Source organism: Heloderma suspectum, chromosome 3 (genome assembly GCF_057233095.1).
Source record: "Heloderma suspectum isolate Gila_16-S chromosome 3, 16-S_ref, whole genome shotgun sequence".
NCBI classification, from domain to species: domain Eukaryota; kingdom Metazoa; phylum Chordata; class Lepidosauria; order Squamata; family Helodermatidae; genus Heloderma; species Heloderma suspectum.
The window spans coordinates 327,676,479-327,692,746 of record NC_139460.1 but is presented as its reverse complement, the minus strand read 5'-3'; the positions used below and the strand labels follow the sequence as shown (position 1 = coordinate 327,692,746).

The 16,268-nt window shown below is 47.9% G+C and overlaps 1 protein-coding gene across 6 annotated transcripts in view; it reads left to right on the top strand.

Annotated features, from left to right (window-relative positions):
• Positions 1-2,159: 2,159 nt before the first annotated feature.
• The window catches only part of CLDN1 (claudin 1), a 42,399-nt gene continuing 28,290 nt past the window's right edge, over positions 2,160-16,268 (top strand). For 5 of the 6 annotated variants that reach the window (XR_014789674.1, XR_014789675.1, XR_014789676.1 and 2 more), the window contains exon 1: positions 2,160-2,646. Coding sequence is in view for 3 of the 6 variants with exons in the window: in XM_084847807.1 (XP_084703933.1) it covers positions 2,424-2,646 (223 nt within the window). In the remaining 3 variants the exon portion in view is untranslated. The remainder of the gene's footprint in view (positions 2,647-16,268) is intronic. The other variant, XM_084847808.1, reaches the window with a different exon arrangement.

Sequence of the window (16,268 nt, the reverse complement as noted above, 5' to 3'; positions counted from 1 at the left end):
TTTTGGCACCAGAACAGCCTTGGTCATTTTGTGGGATGCCTCTGTCAGGAGGGAGATGGGGGAAGTGCAATCCTGTTGATTCTCCGTGACCTCTCAGAGGCTTTTGATATCATTAGCCATGGTATACGTCTTCTTGAACAGCTGTCTGAGTTGGGTGTTAGCGGGACTGTCTTGCAGTGGCTCTACTCAGACTTGGTTGGCCATTTCGAGAAGATCATCTGGGTCCCCTGCTCCCATTTTTATACCACCTAATAGCCAAAGCTTTCTGGGTGGTCCACAGCTATTTAAACCATAAAACACAACATGACAGAAGATTATCTTAGCATCTGACCAGGTGTATATGGAAGGAGACAGTCCTTCAGATAACCTGGCCCCCAAGCTGTTTGGAACTTTGAATGTTAATACCAACATTTTGAATTGGACATGGACTGGCAGCCAGTGCAGCTGGAAAAGTACTGGCATGATATGATCACATTGGCTAGTTCCCGTTAACAATCTCACTGCCCTATTTTGGACCTGCTGAAGTTTCCAGACTCCTTTCTGTTCAATGCCACGGCATCTTCACTTCGTGGTCCACAGGGGTTCCATCCTAGCACCCACGTTGCTCAACATCTACATGAAACCGCTGAGTGAGGTCATTCAGGGATTTGGAGTACACTGTCATCAGTTTGGTGATGACACAGATCTCTCTTTCTCCTTCTCTTTGGAGCCAGGTCAGGCTGTTGGTGTGCTAGACTGATGTCTAGTTGTGGTAATGAACCTGGATTAGGGCTAACAAACAAGAGAAAGGAACTGTTGCTAAGTGGTTCCTCAGTCCAGATGAGGGGGACGCAACCGGTTTGGGAGGGGGTTGCACGGCCCCCGAAGGACCAGGTTCATAGCATGGATGTGCTCCTGCACCCATCCCTGCCATTGGAGGACTCCTCATTTAGGAGTTTATTCTGTTGGGTTGGCTTTATATTGTATTTTTATCATGTTGGCTTCTGTATTTGCTTCTGTACTGTTATTGTGTTTTGCTTTATTGTGTTGTTTTATGGTGTTGTGGTTTTATTGTGTTATGTTTTTAGACCTTTGTATTGTATTTCTGTTTTATTTTTTTTAATGTACCATGCATAGACAAGTTGTTTTTTAGGCATCTTATAAATACCAACAATAAAGTAATGTATAGCTCACACTCTTCAAAGGTCTTTGCTGATTTTCTGCCCGCTACATGCACTTAACAGCAATGACAAAAAATAGGGGAAATGAAATCTGTTTGTTTTATTTCTTTAAATATTTGTTTAAGAGTTTGTGGTTTGTTTGTTCTTTAAATACTGCCTTTCATCTATTAATCCCAAGGCAGTTTTCAATAAGGAAAACATATAACATAGAATACAAGATCTATACAAACAACAAGATTAAAATTAAACAAAAACCCGAAACAGTACTCAACCCACTCTTTAAAATATTTAAAGTATTAGATACACCTAAAAAGCATGGGAGAATATGAATGGTTTTGCCTGACACCTAAAACAGCTTTTATGTGTGGGGGGGGGGCGGGGGGGGAGTTCCATACATAGGACCCTGCGGCTGAAAAGACCCTCTCTTTGGTCACTGCTTGCCTCACCTCGGAGGGTGGGAGCGCCCAAAGGACACCCTAAATAGTACTGGAAGCAGGGAGTAGATCTCTGGCATTTGCCTGGATCCAGTGAGGCTCCACTAGAGCGAGGGAAGAAAAGAGAAAAGAGGACCCTTTGCCTCTGAGGGATTTCAACACGCGATACGCACACTAGAGCAAGGAGGTACATTGGAATGGCTGGCTCGGGCGCTCGCCCCTTCTCGTCTCCAGCTATTGCTGTGCCCGAACACCAGCACGGGAACAGGGTGGATCCCGAAATGGGTGTGGCACAAGCGAGGCAATGTGCATTAGGCACAGGCACACCGTACAGTATGACTGGCCTTAACACAGGCACATGCCAAGTGTTGACCTAATACAGGATTGCCTTGATAGAGAGTTAGGACAGATGGTGGAGGGAAGGCTCTCCCCCCGCCCCCCCCCGCTGCATTTTAAAAGAATCGTTGCATTAGGAAGAAGGAAGCCCTGGGCCGGGCCGGGGCCTGGGGGCGGCGGGCGCCCGGCGAGAGCACGGAGCGCGTGGCAAACGCGAGCGAAACCAGCAGGGGGCTCTCCGAGGACGCCGGTTTAAATAGGGCGCCAGAGGCGCTCCAGCCGTCAGTTCTCGAGGCCGCGCCGCAGCCCAGCCGCCTGCTCTGAGACCTCTTGGATTACAGACGAAGAAGGGCGCCGGGGAGACGCTCCCTTCGCGTCGGCGGCACCGGCCCGAGGAGGCTCCAGGCTTGGTCCGGCGGCTCCAGCTCCGGCTCCGCCACCAGCGAAGCCGCTCTCTGCAGTGCCCCCGGAGCGCCAGCGCTGTCGAGCCGAGATGGCCAGTGGAGGTCTGCAGATGCTGGGCTTTCTCCTGGCGTTTGTGGGCTGGATCGGCATCGTGGTCAGCACGGCCATGCCCCAGTGGAAGATCTCCTCTTACGCCGGGGAAAACATTGTGACCGCCCAAGCCATCTACGAGGGCCTCTGGATGTCCTGCGTCATGCAGAGCACGGGGCAGGTGCAGTGCAAGGTCTACGACTCCTTGCTCAAGTTGCCAGGTAAGCCGCAGCCTCGGCAGATGGGCTTTGTTCCTGGGATGGCCTCAAAACCGTGATGTAAAAAGAGCCAACCCAGGCGGACACACCTCTGTGCCACACCGAGGGAGCTCTCTTACAGGCTAACACTGATTTCGTGCTTTTGAGTATCCAAAGTATATTGTGTTGGTGTGCAACAACCCTGTGAGGTAGGTCACTGCTGTGCCCATTTTGCAAAAGCTGGGGACGGAGGCTGGCAGACAGTGACTCACTCCAGGCTTCCTAGGGAGTCCCAGGTGGAGGCAGGACAAGGACTCAGGTCTCCTACACTCAAGTCCAACTCTCTCTGCTGGATGCCACTGCAGAAGACTCCGGATAGTTAGAAAACAATCACCGAGACATGTAGGAAGGTGCTGTTCAGATTCAGAATGCAAATTCCTCTTGCAGTTCTTGTTGCACTTCAAGATCCTACTAGATCTTTATCTGTTTCTCACAAGGGTGGGGCCACTGGGAGCAAGCTTCTAAGTTGCACAGAACTCTTTCCTCTCCAATGAAGAGTTCTGTCCAATTCCAAAGGATACTACTTTATCATGGCAGTTGGCCCAGTACAAAGGTACAACTGTACCATATTGGATCCTTTTGACTGGCACCTGACATGTCCCTTCCATGCCTAGAAAATGCATGCTAAGTCTCAAGAATGCAGTTTTTAAAAGCGGAGGAGCTCTGCAGAAATAAAGCTGGCAACCCCCCCCCCCCCGCCCTCATATAATCTGATGCTCTGTGGGCAAGGTTTTCAATTTGCACAACTGAAAAAAGGCTATGTATCTAAGTTACTTGACGGTTTGACAGATGGCATGCTATGATGTTTAGAACTTGACAATGTTTGAAAGTTGACATGCAATGGCATTTTAGTATCCAAGATGACTGATAGATGACATACAGTGGTATTTAGTATCTGACAGTATGCAACAGTTGACAGCTCATGAGATTTCACCTGCAACACTTCCCAGAATCAGAACTTATCAAGAAGAAACACTAATAAGTTTAGAACATTCAAACTTTGAAAGACAAGTACACACTCAACATTTCAATTTGAATTTCAAATTTTATATTGTATTTATTTACTCATTTGGTTTTTATTTATTGAATTCATTTCCCGCCTTTCCACAAGATCACGACCAAGGCAAATGTGAATTGCCAAACTGATACGTTGGTGAGTTTCAAAGATGTGCGAATGTCTTTGTTTCAGCTCTAAAGAGTCAGATATGTATTTCCACTGAGAGCTATCTCTCCTCCCCTGGGTTTTTGTATGGATGACTTGCATAACTATCAGAGATTGAAAAAGAAACAAGTTGCAAAAGTTATTCTTCCTTGCACTTTCTGCTCATCTAAGGAGGGTTGCACCCCAAATGCCAGCATCAGGAATACGAGCCCCGTTTTTAAGGTGTTTGTGAATCCCCCTGAAGTTAGCCAAAAGGGTGAGGGGTTCAATGCTGAGATTGTGGAGCTGCTACTGAATGGAGTGACAAGACAAATCATCCAGATTATGGAACAGAGGGTGCCATTAACTCAGGCAGTGAAATAGATGCACAGTAGGCAGCTAGAAGAAGCAGGGCTGGCATCAGAGGCTGGCATAGGTGGGCACCCGCCGAGGCCCATGCTCCCACGGGGGCTCCCTTTGTCAAGCTCCAGAGTCTCCTGGCCCTCTGCTCATCTGCCTCGCTTTTGATGCCTGTCCTCCAGCCCTCCCTGGGCATGCAAATGGTGACGAGAGTAAGGGGATGAAGCAGCATCCTCCACTGGTGTTCCCCCCTCCCTTTGGTTGGTTGTGTGGACAGGGGCCAGAGGCAAGCCACTAGCCTGTCGTGGCAGTGGTCAGGGCCCCTGCCGGCATCCTGCCTTGAGAAGAGACTGAGGGGAGATATGATAGTGCTCTTCAAGTACTTGAAAGGTTGTCACAGGTTGTCACAGAGAGGAAGGCCAAGATCTCTTCTCGATCATCCCGGAGTGCAGGACATGGAATAATGGGCTCAAGTAACAGGAAGCCAGATTCTGGCTGAACAACAGGAGAAACTTCCTGACTGTTAGAGCAGTACAAGGGAACCCATTTCCTAGGGAGGTGGTGGGCTCTCCCACACTGGAGGCCTTCAAGACGAGGCTGGACAGCCATCTGTCGGGGATGCTCTGACTTGGATTCCTGCATTGAGCAGGGGGTTGGACTCAATGGTCTTGTAGGCCCCTTCCAACCCTACTCTTCTATGATTCTGTGACCGAGGGCCCCCTCAAAAACTGCAGATGGGACTGAGAATAAGTCTAAGAGTGGATTTCCAAGAGCAGTTCAGTGCAACCTGCTCTTTCTGAAGGAAGGAGGCAGACCACTTAGCAAGGCAGTCCACGCAATTAGCAGAGGTTGGAGTTTGGGACTCGGGCACTCGACAGGGATTTCCTGATGATATTTTCATGCTGTTCCTAGAAGAACAGGTCAGCTGGCTTTCTTGTTTACACCAAGGATTGGACAGGAGGAATTTACAAGCCCCATCTGATGGCTACTAGAGCTGAAATTAATTTGGACACACAAATGTACGGAGGGCCTGTTCGCTCTTGTTGACACTCTTGCCACTTGCATGTGTTCGAGTTCATATTTGCTCCCATCTGCACACAGGAAATAGCATCTGTGGACGGGAACTAGTTATGCACGATCACCAAAAATGTGCAGCTCAGATCACAGGCATCATTGCAATTGTGCGCAACTGCATATGTGTGTACTTTTTCTAGCTAGCGAATCAGCAAACACGAATGTGTTCAGATTCTCCAAATTCCACCTTGAAGCTTGTTCTGACTTGTGTCCATATCAGATTGCAAGCTTTTTCTTTCTTTTTTAGCATGAAAATGTGTGTATAGGATCATAGAATAGTAGGATTGGAAGGGGCCTACAAGGCCATTGAGTCCAACCCCCTCCTCAGTGCAGGATATTTTCAGTGCATATTTTCTTGTGCATTTTTCCAAATGTGCATATCCATTGTGCCCATTTTTGAAATGTGCACATTAAAGCATGTTTATGAGTATTTTCCAAATGTACACTTTTTTGAAACACCTTTTTTGTTCTGCACATTGTGGCAAAGTTCAGAAATGTATGGACTTTTACCACAGATTGCAGTTGGGTGTGGGAGATGCAAACTTGGTAAACTCCAGTAAAAAACAAACTGAATTTCTCAAAAATCCCTATTTCTAGCTCACCTCTCCTTTCTCCATGTGAACAGGGGTAATCACAAGCCTAAGTGGGTGTTTATCCACATGACATGGGACACCATACATATCGATTGGCCCTCCCATGCCCAGGCCAGATTTGAAATGTGCAAGTATTGTTTCAATGTTCAAATTTCACATTTAGGCTTTCTTTCCATCCATTTTTTCTAGCTAGACTTCTGAAAGCATTGTGGATTTCAGGCTGTGTGTTTCTTAGAGACATTGGTTTGTTAGGGGAGTGAGTCTTAACTGTGTCATATATTGCTTTTGCTCCCACTTAATGCTTAAAAAAAAATGAAGAGGTCTGGGGGCTGAAGCTTGCCCAGATGCTACACCCGTGAACGTGGACAACTTTCCCTTTGATCTTAGATTCCCATCAGATCCAGGTTGATTGTGCTTGCTTGGTGGTGATCAAAAGACATTCTGCTCCTGCTCAGAGGCTTACTTTCATCTCTGTTGTTCTCTCTCAGCTTCCAGAATTGAGATTTGGTACTGAGAAAAAAGTTCTGGGGCTGGGCTCTAAGCTATGCTCTCAGTGGAGTCAAACTGCTCAGGTATTCCGAGGGCATCAGACAGTATATCTGTTACAGCTCTCCCGCCTGTAGCTGGTGCCACAGTCTGTTTAGGAACCTTGTCTCGCTCAGCAAATCTCTACGGTTCCCTGCTGAGCTCTGCCTGAACCAGTCAACCGACTCACTAGGTGGCAACTAAATGGTTGACAAATGTGTTGTGGCATAAGCTTTTGCCAGGAAGAACTCGCTGGTCGAATGCATCGTCTGACATGGCTTCCAGCCCACAAAAACCTCTGGCATCAGCACCAGTCTTTCAGGGGCCAGAGATGGGCGCTTTGTGCCTGCTGTTTCCCTTCTGGAATTTGGCTCAAACAGCCTGCTGGGCTTGGCTTTCTGGGCCACGAGATCCCTTTGCATGCTGTCCTGGTGGTGGGGTGTTTTCCAGCACAGGCACCATTTAGCATAGGCAGGAATTCTCTGCAGGAAGCCATGACCATGTGCCCACAAAGCCTACCCTAAACTCCTGAAGCGAGAGGCACTGTGGCTCTTTAATCCTGCTCTTCAATCTGAGGTGGCCAAGGTCACAGCGGTGCTACTCAGCAGTGAGGATGTGTACTCTGTACATGGTCGGGGGCAAGCTTTTCTTTGATTATTACTTCACATGGCCCTGGAGACAGAATCTGGGCTTGAGCGATACCTCAGATTAAATACCCCAGTATCTTGTGCCTATGAAGCCCTGGCTAGGGCTGAATCTACACGTAGCAGTTATGCCATTATCATAACTATTGGTATACATGGCACCAATGGGCACCAATGATAACAGTATAACTGCTATGTGTAGATTCAACCTAGGTAGCAACCAACACCGTAACAGCCTTTCTGTTCTTCTGATGAGATGTTTGTGGTTATTAAAATCCACTTCCTGACACCATCGTTACGTTCTGGCTTCCAAAGGGACCATCAGGCGGTTTCTCCCTGGGTCTCTCAGAGAAAGGATCATTTGTAGCATTACTAGTATGTTGCAGGATTTATTTGCCTCTGCAAGCTGACGTCTCTGTGCTTGGGTGTTGCCACCAAACATCCCAGCGCGTCAAGATTCGTTCTCAGGAAGAACCTGTCCCCACGCTGGGGCCGCGCCCTTGTGATGCAAACACACCCTGACTGGTCCTGTTTATGAGTGATAGTCTGAATCTTGTCCCTGGTAAGACTATTCCCAATTGTGTCTCCATATTTACCTTTTAGGGAGATGAGAGCCTGGGTGGTGTAGTGGTTAGAGTGTTGGACTGGGACTTGGGAGACCCGGGTTCTACTCATAAGAACAAAAGAACATAAGAAGACATGTCCTGGATCAGACCAAGGGTCCATCCAGTCCAGCAGTCTAGTCACACAGTGGCCAACCAGCTGTCGACAGAAAACCCACAGGCAGGACATGAGTGCAACAGCACCCTCCCACCCATGTTCCCCAGCAACTGGTTCCCCATGTTCCCCAGCAACAGCACCCTCCCACCCATGTTCCCCAGCAACTGGTTCCCCATGTTCCCCAGCAACAGCACCCTCCCACCCATGTTCCCCAGCAACTCCCACCCATGTTCCCCAGCACCTTCCCACCCATGTTCTCACCCATGTTCCCCAGCAACCATGTTCCCACCCATGTTCCCCAGCAACTCCCCAGCAACTATGCAAATGCATAGGCATACTGCCTCTGGTACTGAAGGTAGCATGGAGCCATCAGGACTAGTAGCCATCAGTAGCCTTCTCCTCCAAGAATCTGTCCAATCATAGATAGAATCATAGAATCATAGAATAGTAGGGTTGGAAGGGGCCTACAAGGCCATCGAGTCCAACCCCCTGCTCAATGCAGGAATCCAAGTCAGAGCATCCCTGACAAATGGCTGTCCAGCCTTGTCTTGAAGGCCTCCAGTGTGGGAGAGCCCACCACCTCCCCAGGTAATATGTTCCATTGTCGTATTGCTCTTACTGTCAGGAAGTTTTTCCTGATGTTCAGCCGGAATCTGGCTTCCTGTCACTTGAGCCCATTATTCCGTGTCCTGCACTCTGGGATGATCAAGAAGAGATCCTGGCCTTCTTCTTTGTGACAACCTTTCAAGTACTTGAAGAGTGCTATCATATCTCCCCTCAGTCTTCTCTTTTCAAGGCTAAACATGCCCAGTTCTTTCAGTCTCTCTTCATAGGGCTTTGTTTCCAGTCTCCTGATCATCTTTGTTGCCCTCCTCTGAACCCTCTCCAGTTTGTCTGCATCCTTCTTAAAGTGTGGTGCCCAGAACTGGACACAGTACTCCAGATGAGGCCTAACCAGTGCTGAGTAGAGGGGAACTAGTACTTCCCGGGATTTGGAAGCGATGCTTCTATGAATGCAGCCCAAAAGAGCATTTGCCTTTTTTGCAGCCACATCACGTTGTTGGCTCATATTCAGCTTGTGATCGACAACAATTCCAAGATCCTTCTCTCTTGTAGTGTGGTTGAGCCACGTATTCCCCATCTTGTAACTGTGCATTTGGTTTCTTTTTCCTAGGTGCAGAACTTGGCATTTGTCCCTATTAAATGTCATTCTGTTGTTTTCTGCCCAGCGCTCCAGTCTATCCAGATCACTTTGAATTTTGTTTCTGTCTTCCAAAGTATTACTATCCCTCCCAGTTTTGTGTCATCTGCAAATTTGATCAGCATTCCCTGCACCTCCTCCTCCAAGTCATTCATAAAAATGTTGAAGAGCACTGGGCCCAGGACTGAGCCCTGTGGTACCCCACGCGTTAACTCTCCCCAGTTTGAGAAGGTCCCATTGATAAGCACTCTTTGAGTCCGATTCTGTAGCCAACTGTGGATCCACCAGATCGTTGTTTCATCTAGCCCACTTTGAGCTAGTTTGCTCATCAGGAGATCATGGGGCACTTTGTCGAAAGCTTTGCTTAAGTCGAGGTATATGATGTCTACAGCATTCCCACGGTCTACAAGGGAGGTGACTTGATCAAAAAATGAGATCAGATTTGTCTGGCAGGACTTGTTCTTGACAAATCCATGTTGGCTTCAAGTAATTACGGCATTGTTGTCAAGGTGCTTCCAGATGGATTGCTTTATCATCTGCTCCAGAATTTTCCCAGGGATTGATGTCAGACTGAGTGGTCTGTAGTTCCCAGGTTCCTCCTTTTTACCCTTTTTGAAGATAGGGACAACGTTAGCCCTCCTCCAGTCATCTGGCACTTCCCCCGTCCTCCATGATTTCTCAAAGAGAATAGACAGTGGTTCTGAGAGTTCTTCTGCCAGTTCCTTTATGACTCTAGGATGCAGTTCATCTGGCCCTGGAGATTTGAACTCATTCAAAGTAATGGGGTGTTCCTTGACCATATGCCTGTCGATCTCTAGCTGCAATCCTGCCCCTTCAGCCTGTACTTCGCCTTTGCCAGGGGGGTCATAGACCCTCTTTTGGGAGAAGACTGAGCCAAAGTAGGAATTGAGCACCTCTGCCTTTTCTTTGTCATCTGTTATCATTTTGCCATCCTTATTTAATAGCTGAACCACCATTTCTTTCCTCTGCCTTTTACTATGCACGTAGCTGAAGAAAGCCTTTTTCTTGTTTTTAACATCCCTTGCTAACCTCAGCTCATTCTCAGCTTTAGCCTTCCTGACGCCATCCCTGCAATTCTGTGCTATCTGCCTGTACTCTTCCTTTGTTACTTGGCCTTCTTTCCACTTCCTAGATGTGTCCTTTTTTGTTTTCAGGTCATCCCTAAGCTTTTTGTGAAGCCACATTGGCTTCTTCTGTTGTCTTCCACCTTTTCTTCTTGTTGGAATTGCTTGTGATTGTGCCTTGAGAATTTCCTTTTTTAAAAGCTCCCACCCATCTTGGACTCCTTTTCTCGCTAGCATCGCTTGCCATGGGACCTTACTGATCATTGTTCTGAGTTTATTAAAATCAGCTTTCCTAAAATCCAGGGTACGCGTTTGACTACACTCAGCTTTTGCTTCCCTTAGAACCAAGAACTCAAGTACAACATGGTCGCTTTCCCCAGAGTTCCTGTAACTGCTACTTTATCCACTGAGTCATCTCTGTTGGTTAGGATCAAGTCAAGGATAGCCGATCCTCTAGTTCCTTCCTCTACTTTCTGTAGGAGGAAGTTATCCGCCACACAAGTCAGGAATTTCCTGGAGGGGCCATGTTTTGCAGAATTTGTCTCCCAACAAATATCGGGGAAATTGAAGTCCCCCATTACTACTACATCATGCTTCCTTAAAACATTGGCTATTTGCTTTTCCAAAGTTTCATCCTTGTCTTCTCCTTGATTGGGTGGCCGGTAGTAGACTCCGACCACCAGGTTCCTTTTATTCCTTGCTCCATTTATTTTAACCCAGATGCTCTCAATGGGGCTACCAAGCTCCTCCTCCTGTATTTCTGTGCAGAGATATGTATTTTTCACATACAGTGCAACCCCACTTCCCTTTCTGTTCCTCCTGTTCTTTTGGAACAAGTTATATCCTTCAATTGCTGTATTCCAGTCATGAGAGTCATCCCACCAAGTCTCAGTTATACCTATCAGGTCATAATTTCCCTCTTGTATTAAGAGTTCAAGTTCGTTCTGTTTGTTTCCCATACTCTGGGCATTAGTATATAGACATCGAAGACCATGTGCTTCATAGTCTGGCTTTCTTTCTACATGTGTCTGAAGACTATGATTGGGCGCTATCAGAGCTGTTCTCTCCATTGCAGTGCATGCGCCTATGTCCATTGTTACCCCCAACATTACATCTCCCTTCCCCGTAGGATTCAGTTTAAAGCCCTCCTGATGAAGTTCTTCATGCTGTGGCCAAACACATTCTTCCCATCCTTTGTGAGGTGCAACCCGTCCCTTGCCAACAGCCCATCTTCCAGGAAGTATAGCCCGTGGTCCCAGAATCCAAATCTCTCTCGTCGGCACCACCTTCGTAGCCAGTCATTCACCCAGAGTATTTTTCGTTCCCTTTCTATCCTTCTTCTAACTACTGGAAGGATTGATGAGAAAACTATCTGGGCCCCAAAGTTCTTGAGTTTCCTTCCCAAAGCTTCAAAGTCTGACGTGATCTCTTCGTAGCTCCGCTTGGCGGTATCATTTGTTCCCACATGGATGAGAAGAAAGGGATACCTGTCAGTGGGCTTTATGAGTGCAGGCAACCTTTCAGTCACGTCTCTAATCTGTCCTCCCGGGAGACAGCATACCTGGCGAAATCCAAAAAGCCATCCAAATTGGTGGCCATCACTACACCTTGTGGAAGTGAATGCCACAGTTTAACTATGCGCTGTGTGAAGGAGTCCTTCCTTTTATCTGTCCTGAATCTCCCACCACTCAGCTTCATCGGATGACCCTTTTAGGTTCTAATATTATGAGAGAGGGAGAAAAATGTCTCCTTATCCACTTTCTCCACACCATGCACAATTTTGTACACCCCCATCACGTCTCATCTTACTCCCCTTTTTTAAAAAAGTTAAACAATCCCAGCTGTTGTAACCTTCCCTCATAGGGGAGTTGCTCCAGCCCCTTGATCATTTTACTTGCCCTCCTCTGCCCTTTTCCCAGCTCTACAATATCGTTTTTGTCCCTGCTCAGACATGAAGTTCACTGGGTGACTTTGGGCCAGTCGCTGGCTCTCAGCCTAGCCTACCTTACAGGGTTGTTGTGAGGATAAAATGGAGAAGAGGAAGATCTTGTGAGTTACCTTGGGCTCCTTGCAAGAGGGAGAAAGGTGGGATATAAATGTATGATAGATAGATGATAGATAGATAGATAGACAGACAGACAGACAGACAAGAGGCCTTTAAAATGTCTTGTTAGCATAGACACAGTTGCCCTAACGGTCTTCATGTTTCAGAACCTGATCCTTTATGTCTAGAAATTGTATCTCTGAATAATAATACTTAACATCTGCAGTGCTCTCAAGTGTTTGAAGCAGAGGTGTTGAACCTCAGCCCCCTGGACCAAATCTGGCCCCTCTGGGGTCACAAAAATTGGCCCTCTGGCATTCCCCAGAGGGCCCCACTTGCCTATTGTGTTGTGGTTTCCCAGCTTTTGCCCAGCTCCCCCCCCCCCGCACTCTAAAAGGTCGCAACGCCTCTCCTAAGGCTTAGTTACTGGGCAGTAAGAGCTTGAAGCTACAATATGCTGGGTGGGTTGTTTGTGCTTTGGCCACACCCCTTTTGCCTTCAGCCCCACCCACTGCTGGAATGTGGCCCAAGAGCTCCAGAATGCAAGTCAGCCCTTGGGCTGAAACAGGTCTGACACCCCTGGTTCAAAGCACTCCGCACGTGTTATCTAGCTGTAACCCTCACAACACCCCTGTAGATCCGAACTATTGTCCCCATATTGTAGACGTGCGTGCAAGTGTGGGGCCTGCAGAAGGCCGCTGAATGTGTTCGTGGCAGAGGTAAGATTTAAACTAGGGACTTCCGGATGTGAAGCTCAGTCTCCTTAGCCACTCTGCTGCATCTTGACTCCAGACAGAGTTGTGAAGGATAAACTCTCCTCAGCTAGATTTGGGATGTTAGGGGAAACAACTGTCTGTTTCCCTAGAGTTCTGTCTTGGCATGTTGTGTCGGTATGTGTGCTAAGGCTGGGCTGAACTTTCAAACCATTGAAAGTTCAAACCCAAAGGGGGGGGTGTAAGGGGGCAAAAGAGGCAACAAAAAGACCTTCCCCCTTTTTACATTTCAGTGGCAGGGCACACAGTTGGGGGTGGTGGGTGGCAGAGGCCAATGACCCCAGAACTCCTTAGGCCGCCTTGAGTCCTAGTATTGGGAAAAAGGTGGGATATAAATAAATATAATAATAATAATAATAACTCCTGTAGTTATGACTGACTTGTGGCTGCCATTTTGATTTTCCTAGAATGCTCCATTCTGAGGGGTATTCTGGGGGAAAGGAATGGTTACCATCAGCCAACTGGAGCTGCAGGAGCTCTGATACATTCCCTCCATGAAAATCTTATGATCCCACCGCTGACCATTTCTAAAATGCCCCTATATTTCAGTCTGCAAATGGGGTTGGAAAATGGTGTATCATGTGTGTGTGTGGGGGGGGCATTTTGGCTCAACTGTATTATTGATGGCGCTGCATGCATGTGTCTGTAGTTCCCAGAACCAGCCGTGGCTGAGAGCCACTTGGAAATTCAACCCCTTTTCTCCCTGCCAAAATAGCCACCCCTGGAAACAAAAGAGAGGGTTTAGATCTGGATTGTGGACAGTAACTACATACAAATTCTTCAGAACAGGATAGAGAGAATTGATCCACATAGAGGGAAGACACTCATCAACACAAAACGCTGCTTGGCTGTGTGGTCTAACTGTTGTTCACAGCAACCAACAAGAGCATTGATGAGATTCAAGAGTAAGGGGTTACCAGGAAGGAAGCCTGCAAAGCAGCCCAGCATGTGCTGTAGCACATTAACCAACATTTACCGGGGGGGGGGGGATTTGCACAAATTTGCAGTTATGCAAGTGTGCATTCGTGCTAACGTGCACTTGCGCAACTGGAATTCTCATGCATCCCAAAAAATATCTGATTCCGTCAATGAGTGGATTATGGAATGGAAGACGCCTAACGATCCACAACCCCCTGACAGAATCTGAACATCCATAGTTCAAACACATCTGGAAGGCTGACACCAGGCTTTTACAAGAACACAGAATGTCCCTGTTCCCATCTGTGACATGTTGGAGGGTGTCATGATGGATGTTTCCTATCTGGATGACACTGTCACAATTGACTCTCTGCAGTAGCATCATTCGAGGGCATTCTGGGGAATTAAAAAAAATGGTGAACTGCAGCAGAAAGCTGCCTAGGGCGCACCAGTGAGTTTTGGTTCCACCCCTGCCCTCAAAATTGGCCCTACCCTCCTGAAAAATGCAAAAGTGGGGAGCTGGTTTTGGTCCTCTACCACCACTGCGGTGCCAGCCATGCCCCAATTCTGTACTTGCAGTCCTACATTCAAATCAATGCATCCCCCCCACCCCAGTCCTTCATCAGCAACAGAATCTGCATGGCTATCTTTAAGTGTCTTCAAAAATGGTTCAAGAAAGGGGTAACTAGTCCACAGATTACATGATCTTGGGAATGTGACACAGGATTCCACCAAAGCAGCCTTGCCCCCATATCAGTTGCCGTTGGGTACCATCTCTGATAACTCAGGACATGCCAGGACTTCTCGTGGCTGGCTGCATCTTCATCCCAGTGGCATGTGCTCAGTTAGATCACATCCCGTCTCAGCCCAGAAGGCAAAGACAAATACTGGATTCCAGGGGAGACACTGGGGTAGTGGTGCTGGTGTGGAATGAAGCTCTGAGATTATTCCGTTTGAGTTCTATAGTATCCTAATTAAGAATCTTCGGGGAATAGGGGAACTTCGGCTTCTGCACGCTGGAACTGCAAAATTAGAGCATCCGTAGTGTTAATAGTATTAATGCTCATGATACTCCGCTACTTGTAATTTACAGCCATTTTAATTTGCAGGTACTGTGGAATCGCTATAGTATTCTCTCTGTGAGGTAGGCCCCTCTGCAATTCCCATCTTACAAATGGAGAATTGCCTTAGCCATGCAGTGGCCACAATTCAGCACATTTAAGCATGCTTAAGCCCCATTGAGTGGACAGAACTGTGCACTGGATCATGGCCAAGGAAGTGGGGAGGAACATGATGGACGTAGGACCGGAAAACTAGGTGTCTTTGATGCGGGGAACAGAAGTGATACCTAGGATATTATTGAGTCCTGTAGGCTCATGTACAGTAGCAATCCAAGCTAACCGGGAAGGGAGAACAGCCAAGCATGCTAAAGAATCAGACCACATCAAGCTAAGCTCCTTGATATTCTCATGCTCACTCTGTCCCCCCCTCCGCCCCTGCCCACACACACGATGAGCACTGACACTTGCTGTTGCCAAGAGTTATGGATCAAGCCAAACTGGGCTGTCTGAAGGGGCGCTAGGAGAAATGGACTCCACAGAATTGCTCTGACTAGGATACTGCTACCTGATTACCATGGAACTGAGAATAAAGGAATAAACAGTCAGTGAGCAAACTGGATTGTCAAATAGATCTGTCGCAGTTATAGAGGCTGACAGACAACCCCATTCCCTATTCTCCTCACCACTCTGAGACTTCACAGTGCTTGTGGGGGGAGAAATGGTCAACTGAAGGCCACTTTTGATGAGCAAAGGGGTGCGCTGCGATCATGGGTGGAGCTTGGGCGACTCCGCGAGGGAGTTCAGCAAAGCAGTCGTGTGGCTACTTCAGAGCGCAACCAAACTCACAGGCCCACCCACAATATTATTTCCCGCTACATTTGCAAAGCTGCTGAAAGTGGGTGGGAGGGTGTTGTGGTGAGTGGGGGTCTACGCACATGTTGTTCTGGGCTATCCCACCCCACCCCTGCAGCATGCGGTTTGGTTCTCTTGCATGATTCATTGTGCCACTGCTCTGCAAGCCTCTCTTGCCCAGTCCTTGCTCTGTCTGGTGCTTCATCTTGGTGGCCCAGACTGTGTGAGCTGATTCGGAAGACGCCAGTGGGAGGACGGCTGGTCCTGGCCTGATCCAGACAAGGAGCCCAGATGGCAAAGCAGCAAGGCAGAACAGTAGCTGCAGCAACATGAAAAGCTCCAAGGGAGCAACCTGCGCCAACTAAGAGTGGAATGAGGACCTGTATACTCCCAGAGCCCTGCCCAGGCTCCACGCCATCCTTGAGTTGTGGAAGGCCTTAAAGGGGCAAGGCTTTGGCATGGAGCCCAGCCCTCCTCCTCCTCTTTGATAATTTTGTCCAGGTATGCTGCCTGTGTTGGTGAGTCAACATGGGGATGCAGGGACCTGGCATGGAGGGGATCAGTTCCTTGTGGGGTGCAGGCTCTGAGGGCACTG